At 37.1% G+C, this 15,130-nt stretch overlaps 1 protein-coding gene across 3 annotated transcripts in view; it reads left to right on the top strand.

Annotated features, from left to right (window-relative positions):
* The window catches only part of LOC107857630 (villin-4), a 40,597-nt gene extending 26,628 nt beyond the window's left edge, over positions 1–13,969 (top strand). For all 3 annotated transcript variants that reach the window (XM_047405279.1, XM_047405281.1, XM_016702484.2), the window contains 8 exons: positions 78–225; positions 390–400; positions 1,303–1,443; positions 11,872–11,997; positions 12,065–12,130; positions 12,606–12,933; positions 13,009–13,253; positions 13,342–13,969. In XM_047405279.1, coding sequence (XP_047261235.1) covers positions 78–225; positions 390–400; positions 1,303–1,443; positions 11,872–11,997; positions 12,065–12,130; positions 12,606–12,933; positions 13,009–13,253; positions 13,342–13,455 — 1,179 coding nt within the window. In that variant the 3' untranslated portion in view covers positions 13,456–13,969. The remainder of the gene's footprint in view (positions 1–77; positions 226–389; positions 401–1,302; positions 1,444–11,871; positions 11,998–12,064; positions 12,131–12,605; positions 12,934–13,008; positions 13,254–13,341) is intronic.
* Positions 13,970–15,130: the final 1,161 nt, after the last annotated feature.

A 15,130-nucleotide genomic window follows, 5' to 3' on the forward strand; every position in this document is an offset into this window, starting at 1 on the left:
TGCTCTCTCATTGAATTATCTTAGCTCCATTAATTATGCTATATATATCCTTGTCTTATTTGTTACACAACGTGCAGCCTGATATGCAGTCAAAATTGCAAAAAGAAGGGGCAGAATCTGAGCAATTCTGGGAAATATTGGGTGGAAAATCTGAATATCCTACTGAGAAGATTGGACGGGATGCTGAAAGCGATCCTCATTTGTTTTCGTGCACCTTCTCAAAAGGTAGGATTCTCACTTTCTTTTTGTTTTTTATTTTCAAAACTCTTTTTACTGAAAAAATAGCATCAAAATTTTGCATTTTATGTTTTTTTGCTTTTAATAGTTGTACTAATTTAGTTTTCTTCACTTGTCCATTTCTTGGCTATTGGAATTTACTTGATCTCCAGGGGAACTAAAGGTGAGTGTCCAGCTGGACTGTTCTTATTCCCTCTTAATCTTATTGGAGTGTTCCAGTTTATTTCTTTGCCTTATTACTGGAGATGAGGAAGTGTTAAAATCTAAGTTGTGCGGACTCTTGACTTTGGTGCCGCACCAGTGTAGACACGATATGGGTATAGTGGGATCCGTACCGGATATGGTCTATCGATTCTGGGAACTTTGATCAAAACCGACCGAGAAATTCGAGATAAATACAATGATTGCTGAAATCAAAACAAAAGCTAAGCGAGATCAATAATGTAGGCATATGTTCTCTTGTCATTATAAGGTATTTGTATTGAGTCTGGAACCAGAAATTGTTTTAAAGATATTCGCGGGTTAAAATTTGTTGAATGTGCAATGAACTCAAGAAGTCTATCATGACCTCGATATCATTTGCAATAGCCATGTTACACACACACAAAAAAAAAGGTACGGAAATGCATTTGTACTTAATAATAATTACAGATTCAAACTTGCTCTAAACAATTTGTGCATTCCGTTCCTTCCAAATAGTCCACCTTAATTTAGGCATATTTTTATAACTCTATTTTTAGATATTTGAATTATGTTTTGCCAAATTCTCCCATCTGTATCCATACCTGTATATGTACCCCTGTATCTTAAGATTTAGATCATGGAGGATCCGACCTCTAGATCCGCACCCATGTCGGACATCTGCACCCGAGTCCGAGCAACTTAGGTTAAAATAGAACGGTCACAACATACTGTTTCCTTTTACTAGTAGCTTCTGTATATAATAAGAGAATTTTTTACACACACTGAAATGACTGGACGTCCGGATGCGCACTTATTGTCAGATCAAAACTGCCAGAAATATTTCTAGACTTCACTTGGAATTGATTCTCTTAAAACTTGCAGGTGACAGAGATCTACAATTTCAACCAAGATGATTTGATGACAGAAGATGTATTTATCCTTGATTGTCATTCAGATCTTTATATTTGGGTTGGGCAAATGGTGGAGTACAAGAATAAAATGCAGGCTTTAGCCATTGGTGAGGTATGCCTTAAAGCATTTTACCAGGAAGTTCTTTCATTGCTTAGATTATTATGAACTACTAAATACAAACTTCTGCATTTATAATGTTGGTGAGGTTTACTTTAGGTTGTTAATGTTGAGGTCGACAGAAAATTTGGGATGAGCATATATAGGATTGTTATCCTGGTATGGCTTTTCAATGAGGGCATGCGTTGTTTGAATTCATTGAATGACTGGAAGCTTCAAGGTGGTAAAAGTATAGCTTGTTGTGTTAATGGAGTACCAAAATTAGTGTTTTGTACTATGTTTTAAGTCGAGTAGAATGTCTACACAGCTTAGATGATGAAACTAGAGTGATCTATGAGTTGTAATTTCACAACACATACAGCAAGATGAATTTTGCAATTTAAGTGAGATATTTTTAATTCAAAAATAATAAAAGCAATTTGACCAAGGGACTTTTGACTATGTGATGAAGGTCAAAGAAAAAGTTTCAAACATCGAAGAGGAGTGTATTAGGAGAAAATAAACTTTCAGCATAGGTTCCCTATCTTGAGAATTTTGAAAGAAGACTAGGAGGGTTATAGAAGCATCATCTTTTTTTTTTTTTTTTTGTGTGTGTGGTGGGGGGTGTTAGCAAGCTATACTCTCTCTCTCTGTTTTCTACTCCAGCTTGATCATAGTTCACAAGTTGATTGAGAATCTTGGGTAGCTGTCTGTTATAGGGAGATAGTCGCTCAGTTATTTGACTTGCAATTTTTAGGCCTGTGCAATTGAAGTTCCTCTCATTCAATAGAGCTCTCCAAGCGAGCCATGTGGATTGTGGTGTTGGGAGATATGCTGCCGAAGGGGCAGGCTTTTGGACAAGTTTATCACCTTAAATTTAATGCAGAGCTATGGGTTGGTCAAATAAGTCAGTTTGTATGTCTGTGTGGTGTAGCAAGCTATACCCTCTCTGTTTTCTACTCTAGCTCGATCATAATATAGTTCACAAGTTGATGGAGAATTTTTAATAGCTGTCGGTTATAGGGAGGGAGTCGCTAAGTTATTTGGCATGCAATATTTTGGCCTGGGCACTTGAAGCTTCTCTCATTCAATAGCTCTCCTAGCCATGTGGTATTGGGAGATATGCTGCAGAAGTGGCAGCCTTTTGGGACAAGATCATTACCATTAAATTTAATGCGGAGCTACGGGTTGGTTGAGTAAGTCAGTTTGCATGTCCTCTTAGTTTATGAGAGGAATTAAATGAAAGCTCAATAAACCAACTTTTTCAGATTTTGTAACGGAAACCTAATTAAATATGTTTGATGTTGACTTGTGAGCCAGCTGTTAATGATACAACATAGAATTTAAAAACAAAGGCACTCACTCAGTCACTCTGTGTTCAGCCAAATGGTGCTGTATGGAAGTACCAAGGGCCTTTTCTGGATAATTTCAGAGTAAAGTTGGACTAAAGTTGTTCAACTTGAAGAACAGAATGGGAATTGATAAATAGCTGAGGATGTTACGTTGAAAGAGCTCTTCCAGATTTGCTCAGCTTTGTCAGAAATATACGAGAAGAATATTATTGAATTGTGTGTATCTACATTATTACACTGAGACCCTATTTATAGACACTACATTCCAATCCTTTTCCAAATAGGACACTACGTTTCAATCCTTTTCCAAGTAGGATTTTATATACTATTCTTGTTACTACTATTCTAACACTCACCCTCAAGCTATTGCATACAGGTCATATGTATAGAGCTTGTTATAGATGTAATTAATATGAGGACCAATGAGGAACTTGGTGAATAAATTTGCAAGAAAACTTGTAAGGACGGTTCTAAACGTCAGGGCTACCTCAGTTGAAAAGGAACTATGAGAAATAAAGGAGAATATTATTGAATTCTGTATCTTTATTATTACACTGAGACCCTATTTATAGATACTACATTCTAATCCTTTTTCAAGTAGGACACTATTTTGCAATCCTTTTCCAAGTAGGATTCTATAAACTATTCGTATTCCTACAACTATTCTCACCCCCCCTCAAACTGGTGCATACAAGTTATATGCACCGAGTTTGCGGTAAATGTAACTAATACGAAGACCAATACGGAACTTGCTGAAGATATCTGCAAGAAAACTAGTAAGGACTGCTCGGGATGTGAGGGCTACCTAAGTTGAAAAGTTGAAAAGGAAATGTGAGAAATAAAGGAAAATATTATTGAATTGTTTATTTGCATTATTAAACTGAGACCCTATTTGTAGATACTACATTCTAATCCTTTTTCAAGTAGGACATTACATTACAATTCTTTTTTAAGTAGGATCTATAAACTATTCCTATTCCAACAACTATTCTAACACTCCTCAAACTGGTGCATACAAGTCATATGCACCGAGTCCGCAATAAATGTAATTAATACGAGGACCAATGAAGGATTTGGTGAAAGTATCTGCAAGCTGATCACTCAAATTTCACAAATTTTGTAATAATATCTCTAGAAAGTGTTTCTCTATAATAAAATGACAATCAATCTCAATGTGTTTAGTCCTATTATGAAATACTGAATTTGATGCGTATGAAGAGCCGTTTGGTTATCACACACAAGTTCCATTTGCCTGATTTCTCCAAATTTTAGCTCTCTCAACAACTGGTAAATCTGAACTAGCTCACAAGTGTCTATCGCCATTGCTTGATATTCTGCTTTTGCATTAGATCGAGCAACCATACTTGTTTCATACTTTTTCAGGACTCCAAATTACCTCTTACTAAAACACAATATCCGGATGTGGAACGTCTATATCACAAGGTGATCCTACCCAATCAGTCTGTATACCCAATGATCTGCTTATGCCCTCAATCCCCAAACAATAGTCCTTTACTTGGAGCTGACTTTTTCTTTTATGATAACCATGGTGTGCGGGCCAGCTTGCGCGCACGTAGATTAATGTCACGAGATACTTGCCACATTCCACCAACAATAGGTAGGGGTGGGCATGGTATGGTATATATTGAAAAAGCATACTGAACCAAGATTTTTGATACCATGGTTCTGGCATTATGGTTTATGGTATATAGTATACATTTTAAATTTTTTTGGTATTCGATATTTATAAGGGACAATACCGAATACCAAATACCATACTGAAGTAATAGTTGCATAAGTAACTTATATATATTATTAAAATATTAACAAATATACAACTTAGTATTAGTATAAAACTAAATGTTTAGACGTTGGAACTTTGACTACTCTATCATGATTGAAATGTTCTTTTATGTAATTGATTAACAACATAAGTTGTTTGTACTTTCTTTTATTTCTACATGTGTAATGTGTTAGTACTATACAACTGAGACCTGTTTTTGAAAAGTTGAAGTCATAATACTTTATTATACGAGTGGGTACATGTTGTCAAAGTTGAACAAACTATAATTATCAATTGTCATACTGCAAACTACCGAAATCGAACTTCAAAATACTGAATTAATATGGTATGGCAGTGGTATAGTATTTTTAAAAACCGAATACTGAAATTATCGTACCAAAGTTTCAAATACCGTACCAAATCATACCATGCCCACCCCTAGCAATAAGTACCACGTAACTCTGTCTACCAAGGCTGGAACAGATGCGAAGAAATAACTTAGTGTTTGTCTCTGTTTGGAATTGAACCTGGGACCTCATGGTGCTCAATCCAACTTCATTGAACCATTGAATGCGAATAACTGCATCCCATTGACTATCACATGGGGAATCCATAAGCTGACTTACTACCTTACGTGATAGGAAATGTCAGGTTTAGTCACTTTGAGATAATTCAACTTATCAACCATATCTTCCGGGATCACTGAGTGACTCTCCCTGTCCTGACAGGAATTTAGTATTCGGATCCATAGGAGTGTCAATGGGTTTACATCCCACCATTTTTGTCTCCTCAAGAATGTCTAAGGCATACTTGCATTGTGAAATAACAATACCTGATCTGGATTGAGCAATTTCAATACCTAGATATACTTAAGTTTGCCGAGGTCTTTAGTCTGAAAATATTTAAAGAGGTGTTGCTTCAAACTAATGATAACATCTTGGTCATTGCCGCTATCAACAATATCATCAACATAAACCACCAAATAAATACATAGATTTGGAGCAGAATGTTGATAAAACATAACGTGATCTGTTTCTCTAGGAACTATGCTAAACTCCTAAATCATTGTGTTGAGCTTTCCACACTAGGCTTGAGGAGACTGTTTTAGACCATAAAGTGACTGTCGCAATCGACACACTAGACTAGGCTCACCGTGAGCAGCAAAACTAGGTGGTTGCTCCATATAAACTTCCTCCTCAAGGTTACCATGGAGAAAACATTCTTAATATCCAACTGATAAAGAGGCTAGTGTTGAACAACAATCATAAATAGAAAAAGACGAACAAATGCTATTTTAGCCACGGGAGAGAGTATCACTTTAATCAAGCCCAAATATTTGAGTATACCCCTTGGCGATAAAGCAAGCCTTAAGCCGATCAATTTGTCCGTCTGGACCAACTTTCACTGCATAAATCTGACAACAACCAACAATTGATTTACTTGAATGGAGAAGAACAAGCTCCAAGCACCACTTGCATGTAAAACAGACATCTCATTAATTATAACTTGTCATCCTGGATGAGAAAGTGTTTCTTTTGTGAACTTAGGGATGAAGAAAGAGAACCAAGATGATATAAAGACATAAGGAGGTGATGACAAACGGTAACTTAAAAAGGTATAATGAGAGTTAGTATTACGAGTAGACTGTATACGATTTTGAAAGGCAATTGGTTGATTAAAGGGGACAAGTCTGTAGTAAGTGCAAAGTTGGGTGCAGGATGGGAATAATCTAAGCTTGATGCTGTACGTGGACGACAATGATAAGTTAGGAGTGGTGGCATTGTAGAAGGTGTTGTAGATTCCTCAAAAGTCAGTGCATCGATGGCACTATGGATGGAGATGTAAAAGTAATAGTGGGATCCTCAAAAGTTGATGCAGGTAAGACCTCAAATATGTTAGGATGGTAAAGATCAGAAGATGTAAATTATGGTCGAGACTCAATGAATGTGATGTCACCTGACATAATGTACTGACGAAGATCTTCATCAGTTAAGTAGGTGAGTAGCAATGATACCCGTTTTGTACTCGAGAATAACCAAGAAAGACATATTTGAGAGCACGGGGGGTTAATTTATCTTTCCCCGGGTGAAATGATAAACAAAACATGTACTCCCAAATACACAAGAGGATGAGAGTATAGAAGTGACTGGGGAAACAATATTGAATAAGGAAATTGATTTTGAATGAAAGTTGAGGGCATCCAATTAATTAAATAGCAAGATGAGAGAACTACATCACCTAAAAATGTAGCAGAACATGCAATTAAATGAGAAGAGTGCCAACAGTCTCGATAAGGTGCCTATTCTTCCTCTCGCCTACTCCATTGTGTTGAGGGGTGTATGGACAAGAAGTCTGAACAATTCCTTGACTGGGTGATGCAAGATTAAAAAGACAATTAGGGACATAAAGAACAAAATATAAAGTGACAGAGGATAAGGGATTAGCTTGTTCAACTGCTTTTGCTTTGGTTTGGTTACCATTGGCTAAAGAGACTGTGAATAAAATATTTTTGACAGAAGAGATTTTGTCACCAAAAATATGATCACAAGCGCGAGTCCACAACCCATGATCCAAAGGTAGGAGACTGTACAGTTGAGGCTACTTGTAGAGATATCTGCTTACTTGCTTGATACGGAAGATACTCATTATATTTCTCTTTAGATTAATGAACCCATTGATTACCTATGGTGTTAGACTGCAACTTGAATATTTTTAGGTGGCCGATCATGCAAAGAGTAGCATATTTTATGTGCGTCCAAGCCTATTATAATGCTACACTTTGGGTCGAGAATAGCATACGACACGAGTGTATCCAAGCCTATTACAATAACTACACCTAGGTCGAGATCTTCCAAAATGACCTCCCTCTTGTCGATTCTTTATGGACTATGATGTTTGATTTTCTGATCTCCTCATTAAGGGTTTAGACTTAATCATAGGACTAAATTGAAATCTATGGTAAATGTTTGCAGAAATTGTACTGAACTGCCAGAAAAATCGAAAGGGTAAGATCTCGTCGAAAACTGGCAAAGATTGTCAGTATATTTGATTCGACTTTTGGAAAGTGTTCAAAATCTGTGAAAAATTATATGGGTAGGGACGAAATGATGGCAGGACCCTAGTGGAAAAGAGAAATTACTGGAAAAGTGGTGTATGTTCCACCTGATTTGGGGGAGTCTGACTGGGGTTTGATCGCCGAGAAACTCCGAACCGGGTGCTGATGTTGGTTTTGAGAAACACTGGCAGAAAAGGTTACTTACTTGGACAATTGCTTAGTGACAACTGATTTTGTTAGAATGATGCACGATGATACTTCTCACAAAGCTCTGATACCATGTGTGAAATAAATGAGAATATTATTGAATTGTGTATCTATATTATTACACTGAGACCCTACTTATAGACATTACATTCTAATCCTTTTTCAAGTAGAACACTACATTATAATTCTTTTTCAAGTGAAATTTGATAAACTATTTCTATTCCTACTCTTGTTCTAAAAGGTACAAACTGAAAAAGGGGTTAGAAAAGTAGGAAAGGTTGCCGGAAAGTTGATGTCGCAAGAAAATTGTTGGAAACTGATATAACATCATTTCAAAATCAAGAAACTAGTAGATCTTAAACAAGAAAGTCATCGAAAAACTGGCTAGAATAGGCTCATGCACTGTCAGTGCATAGTCAGACCTTATTGGAGGTGAAGAGATCCGGGCAGCGCATGGGAGGTCGATTTACAACAACGTTGGTTGGGGTTTGGTCGTAGGGAGATACTAGACCTCTTGGTGGTGTTTGTTTTTGCACAACCCTGACGAAAAGTGAAACTACATAAATCAGATCTGAGGAGTCATCAAAATGACGCACGAAACTTTTTAAATCAAATTCGAGGAGTCCTCGAAAAGACGCACGGTGCTATGCAGCTTAGATATGAGAAAACAGTCCAGAAAAAGGCATGGTACTACGGAAATCATATATGAGAAAGTAGTTACCAAAAAAATGCACAGTGCTATATAAATTAGATATGAGAAAATATTCATCGAAAAGACGCACGCTGCTATGCAAATTAGATATGAGAATGTAGTCCAGAAAAATACACGGTGCTACGGAAATCAAATATGAGAAAGGAATCACCAAAAAAATGCACGGTGCTATGCAAATCAGATATGAAAAAGTATTCCTGAAAGATACCTGGTGCTACGCAAATTAGATATGAGAAAGTACCGAAAATAAGCACAATGTCTACTTTTTCCGTCCCTGATGCTTCTCAAATCAGTCCTTCTCAGTGTGATCTGGCTTAACTTTTGCTAACACAATCATTGGCCAAACGGGTTGCTATATTAGTTAACTGTCTCGACATCAAAAACTTTTTTTTTATATTCTCTACCAAGATCATAGAGGCTCTGATATCATGTGAGAAATATAAAAGAAAGATATTACTGAATTGTGTATCTACATTAATTATTATAGTGAGACCCTATTTATAGACACTGCATTATAATTCTTTTTCAAGTATTCTGTATACTATTCCTATTACTCCTCTAACACACACTATTACAGACCTCTCTATGCACACTCTGAATGGTATTTATTATGTAGAAGAAAAATCCATCATAGCCTGTCGCCATCGTGGATGCGAAGGTGTTTTTTTTTGGACTTAGGGATGGAGACAAAGGACAAAGATGATATAAGGCATAATGGAGTGATGATAGAAAATGATAACTCAGAAGGGTATAATGAGGGTTAGTATTACAAGTGGACCGTATACCTTTTCGGAGTGCAATTGGAGGAGACAAGTCTGTAGGAGGTGTAGGGTCAAGTGTAGGACAAGAATCATCTGAGCCTATACGTGGACAACGATTATAAGTCAGGAATGATGGTATAGTAGATGGAGTTGTAGAATGTATTGTAGATTCCTCAAAAGTCAGTGCAGGTAAGACTGGTGACACTATGAATGGAGCTGTAGAAGTAACGGTAGGATCCTCAAAAGTTGATATAGGTAAGGCCTCAGACATGTTAGGATGATTAGGATCAGAAGAAGATGTAAAGTAAGGTTGAGACTTAAAGAATATGACATTAGCGGACATAAGGTACCGACGAAGATCGGGTAAGTAGCAACAATATTTCTTTTGTTGAGAGTAACCAAGAAAAACACATTTGAGAGCACGAGTGGTTAATTTATCTTTCCCTTGGGTGGAGTTATGAAAAAAAAATGTACTCCCAAAGACACGAGGGGGAAAAGAGTATAAAGGTGACTGTGGAAACTATACTGTATAAGGAATTTGATTTTGAATGGAAGTTGAAGGCATCCGATTTGTTAAATAGCAAAATACGATAACTGCGTCGCCTCAAATGGGATTGAATAACAAGTGTGTGTGTGTGAGTAGTCTTGATGAGGTGCCTATTCTTCCTCTTTGCTACTCTATTTTGTTGAGGGGTATATGGACAAGAAATCTGATCAATACTTCCTTGATAAGTCATAAATTTTTGAAATTGGGAGGACATATATTCTAAGGCGTTGTCAATATGAAAGGTACAAATAGAGACACCCAATTGATTTTGTATTTCAGCACAATAACTCTTGAATGTCGGAAACAATTTAGTGCGATCTTTCATTAAGAAAATCCAAGTAATCCAAGTGGATCCCTAGTGCAACCCTATCAAAACTGTGAAGTGCTTCGAATCTTCACCTACCGTCCTCACACGAGTCTTCGCACCATCATACATATTCTGAATCGACCTAGTGTACGCCACGGGCACCCCTCTAGCCTCCAAGCACCTCCACAGAATCTCCCTAGGAACTCTATCATATGCCTTCTCTAGATCAATAAACATTATGTGCAAGTCCTTCTTCCTCTCTCGAAACTGCTCCACTAATCTCCTCACAAGGTGAATGGCCTCAGTGGTCGAGCGACCAAGTATGAAACCGAACTGATTCTCAGAGATCGTCACGATCCTCCTCATCCTCAACTCTACCACCCTTTCCCAAACCTTCATAGTACGACTCAACAACTTAATACCTCTATAGTTGTTACAACTCTAAATGTCTCCCTTGTTCTTATACACTGGAATCATCGTGCTCCATCTCCACGCTTCTTTAAAAGAAAAAAACAACTTCAAAAGATTCTTTAAAAGCTGGATACCTTAAGCTTTTTTGCCAGTGTAATCTAACCCCGGTAAATAGCAATGGTCAGTTCTTGGACTTTGTTCCCGGATTCTAGTATAGTTTCCTTTTTATGTATTTGAGCTAGCAATCCCTCTTTTATACCTCTTGCATCCTCTTGATGCCTTTTAATGAAACATTTTATTTACCAAAAAACATACTTTTGTTGTGGGATGAACGTGAACATATTATGGACTTGTTAGATTCTTTCAATCTATTAGATGACGTAAAAGTCCAGACTTAGTAAGGGGTCGTTTGGTAGAATGTATTGGAAAAAATAACGCTTGTATTAATTAATGTGTACTACTAGTACTTTGTTTGGTGCATTTTTTAGCTAATGTTATAAATATGTGTTCCTTTTTCCTTTACAACCAAGTCTTTACACAGAAAAAGGAGCAGGAAACAACTGTGTTGAGAGCTATTTCCTCAAATATTAACGCAGGGAGCCACGGAAGAGGCCTGCCAAGTAGAGAATTGGGACGTAGTTTCTAGTTTGGACCGTTTAGTTCATAGACTTGTTTTTTTAGGAAATCATTCAATAAAAAAATTATGTAAAGAAAAAGAAAGGTGAAGAAGAAGCGAATAAGCTCTCAAGCCTAGGAGGAGAGTACCCTCTTCTGGGAAAAAAAGGCACTTGCTTGGAAGATCCGGTTTAAGACAAGCTTGATTCTATCTGAATGCTTCAAGAAGATGAGTCAGCGGGAATCCAAAGATTATAATATAAAAATTGTTATTCGGTGAATAATAATTAGAATTTGCTATGTTGTTGAAAAACGTTACTAGGATTATTATGAGTTGTAATACTAAAGTGAAGAATTAACTTTATCATGGTATGCTAATTGACATGTCCTATTCCACATATATCCAGTATAAATAATACATCACCCACATAAGTTATACAGGTATTAGTTATACAGTGCTATAATAGAGACCAAGCACTTTACATGTACTCTTCTTTCTCTGGACTTCCCCTGTGAATAATATTAGATATGTTTCTTTGGAAACCTGAGCACTAGTTGCGCATAGTTTGTGAAGTGCTAAAACATAAATTTATAGCTTCACAGAGGTTCTACAAAAACCAGGATTGAATTTGTGATTCCATATGCTGTTCCGATGTTTGCTAACATGACATAATTTTTGATCAATTCCATCAGAAATTCCTGGAATATGATTTTCTTATGGAGAAGCTATCTCACCAAGCTCCCATATACATTGTTATGGAAGGGAGTGAACCACTTTTCTTCACTCGTCATTTCAGTTGGGACTCCACCAAGTCTGCTGTAAGTGTCTTCATGATGTTTGCATATGATTTTGAAACTAATTTGCTAATAGAGAACACTTTGGCAGATGCACGGAAACTCATTCCAAAGAAAGCTCACACTAGTGAAGAATGGAGGCCCTCCACCAATGGATGTAAGTTTTCTTCTCATATCTCCTTGTTTTCTTTCCTTTCCTCGAAGTACGCAGGTAAGGATTACTATGGTTTTGTTCATGTTTGCTTTCTTTCCTTCTTTTACCATCTGAATGCTGTTGAATATGACACTTCCTTCTGTAATGTATCCTTCCGAAGTGTTGTTGGTACTGCAAAAGTAAAAGATGTTTATCCTTCTAATAAGATAAAACTTATAGATTGCACTTTATTTCAAATTTTACTTTGAAGAGATGACTTTTTCCTTTATATTCATATATTCTGGAAATAGAATCATCATGCTCTTTTGTCCCTTCTACCTGATATTGGTGTCGTGTTTCTTCCCTGTATAGACTGCAGTTCCTTTCTAATTTTAAGCTTTTGGTGAGTTTTTCGACACGTCATTTCCCTTCATGTAAGGACTCCTCTTGGACTCCTCTTAGTGTGGATTTTCTTTTTTTGCATGCTTTGCTCCATCAGAAACCTAAAAGGAGAACACCTGTGTCCTATGGTGGACGGTCTGTTGCTCCCGAGAAGTCACAGAGGTCTAGGAGCGTGTCTTTCAGCCCTGATCGAGTTCGTGTTAGGGGCAGGTCTCCAGCTTTTAATGCACTAGCCGCTACCTTTGAGAACCCAAATGCAAGAAATCTATCTACGCCTCCTCCAATGGTGAGAAAGCTTTATCCAAAATCTGTGACTCCAGATTCAGCAAAATTGGCACCCAGATCAGCAGCTATTGCAGCATTAACAGCAAGTTTCGATAAAGCTTTACCTGCCAAGGAAGTCATAATTCCTTGCTCTATCAAAGGTAGAGTCTTTTCATTTCGGAACTAACAGCTATGCATCCCCATATGAGAAAACTAAAGCTCTTCAAATGATGAAGGGGGAAGTCCTGAAGCACCAAAATTGAGCACGGAGGTCCTGAAATCAAGTCCTCAGGGCAATTCAAAGGAGAACTCGGTTAACAATATAACAGAGGAGACTCCTAAACCTAAACCAGAAACAATACAAGAAGATGTGAAAGAGGGTGAAACTGAAGATGAGGAAGGACTTCCGATCTATCCATATGACCGGCTGAAAACAATAGCAGCAGATCCTGTTACTGAAATTGATGTAACTAAGCGAGAGGTGCGTTTTCAGAAAGCTTCATTTGGAGATTGTATATGATGCTTTTCTTGATTTTACTGTGATCCTTTCTTACTGCTTTTGGCTGCAGACTTACTTGTCTTCGGAAGAGTTCAGAGAGAAATTCGGGATGTCTAAGGAGGCTTTCTACAAGTTACCCAAGTGGAAACAGAATAAGCTAAAAATGGCACTCCAGTTGTTCTGACTGCGTTCGGCCTGCTCTCTCCCAGGTTATATAGTGCGGATAGAAGAAACATATACTAAGAGAATTTTACAACCCTTCTCTATTAATTTTTTGCCCACTCCAATTGCTTCCCGGTTTTCTATAATTGACTCGCACCTACTATACAGCAGCAAGGGTCCGATTTCAACAGTGTTAAGAGGGACAGCGCCAGTGTATTTTTAGCTGCTACTGCTCCTAAGTTTCAGAAGTGGGCAGGACTGAAGATCCCGTCTTTACTTGCCATGATATTTTAGCCAATTTATTATTATAAGTTAGTTGCTTGGTATTCTTTTTGTTTGTTGTGAGTTTGCAATTTTTTAACGCGTCCTATTTTTTTCTTTTTTAAGCCATAATCGGTTTCATAGAAAACTTGGGGGTTAGCAAATGAAATTCATTATGCTGTGATGCGAGGTTGTGTACAGTGTTTAACCACTCCACTTGTTATTTGTTGTTTGTTTTAGTGGATGGAAGTCTGATTGGGTTTTCCCATTTCCTATTTTCTCTACAGTGTTTGACTGGTTTAATTTTTAGTCTTTGCTGTTGATTCTCTTCCGTTTATTAACAATTTGTTAGGGCGAAATAATCAGGTGTCATGCGGAAGATAGCAAAACAAACATAGAAAGACGGCAAATAAGAAGATATGCGAGAAATATATCAAAAGAGACATACTAATTTAACGTGGTTTGATCAATCGATCTACATCCACAAAAGGAGATGAACAATTCACTATATAAAAGAGAGTACAAATTGTTAAGAGAGACAATCTTATACAATCCACTCAGAATAAAAAAAGGTTCACACAAGTGACACCGCTATACTTGTGTCTCACAAAGTCTTCCTCAAATGAAACTCTCAAACCCCTAGGACTAACGTTGTGAATGCTGTCAAACTAGAAGAAAGGAGTTTCTATTTATGGAGTTTATAACCTTTTTCTACAAGAATGAGGATCAATCAAATATGGAGAATATGTCTTCCTTTTTCTAAGAGAGATCAAATTATGGTATCAAAAGGAAAACCCAAAAATGATAAGAAAGTCGGGACAAACACCAACAATTCTTCCCTCTTGGCCTGAATTTCTGACAAAATAAATTTACTCCACCTTTTTTACGTAGTCTTCTACAAGTTCAATCTCCATCTCCAAAATCTCCTCCATTAAATCTTGTCTCTACACAGAGTAACATTCTGATAAGATTTCTCAAACCAAAATCTTCATTATTGTCTAATAGGTTGCGACTAGAATTGAATCCGTCAAGATGAACACTTGGTTTTAACCTGCTCTGATACCACTTGTTAGGACTGAAATAATCAGGTATCATGCGGAAGCTAGCAAAGCAAACATATAAAGACGCAAATAATAAGGCATTCGACAAATACACCAAAAGAGACGATAATTTAACGTGGTTCGGTCAATCGACCTACATTCACAGAAGGATATGAACAATCCACTATATAAAAGAGAGTACAAACTGTCAAGGGAGACAACCTCATACAATTCACTGAGAATAAAAAAAAGTTCCACAAGTGACACCGCAACACTTGTGTCTCACAAAGTCTCCCCCTAAACGAAACTCTCAAACCCCTAGGACTACATTGTGGATGTTGCCAAACTAGAAGAGATGAGCTTCTATTTATCGAGTCTATAACCTTTTCCTACAAG

Source organism: Capsicum annuum, chromosome 2 (genome assembly GCF_002878395.1).
Source record: "Capsicum annuum cultivar UCD-10X-F1 chromosome 2, UCD10Xv1.1, whole genome shotgun sequence".
NCBI lineage: Eukaryota > Viridiplantae > Streptophyta > Magnoliopsida > Solanales > Solanaceae > Capsicum > Capsicum annuum.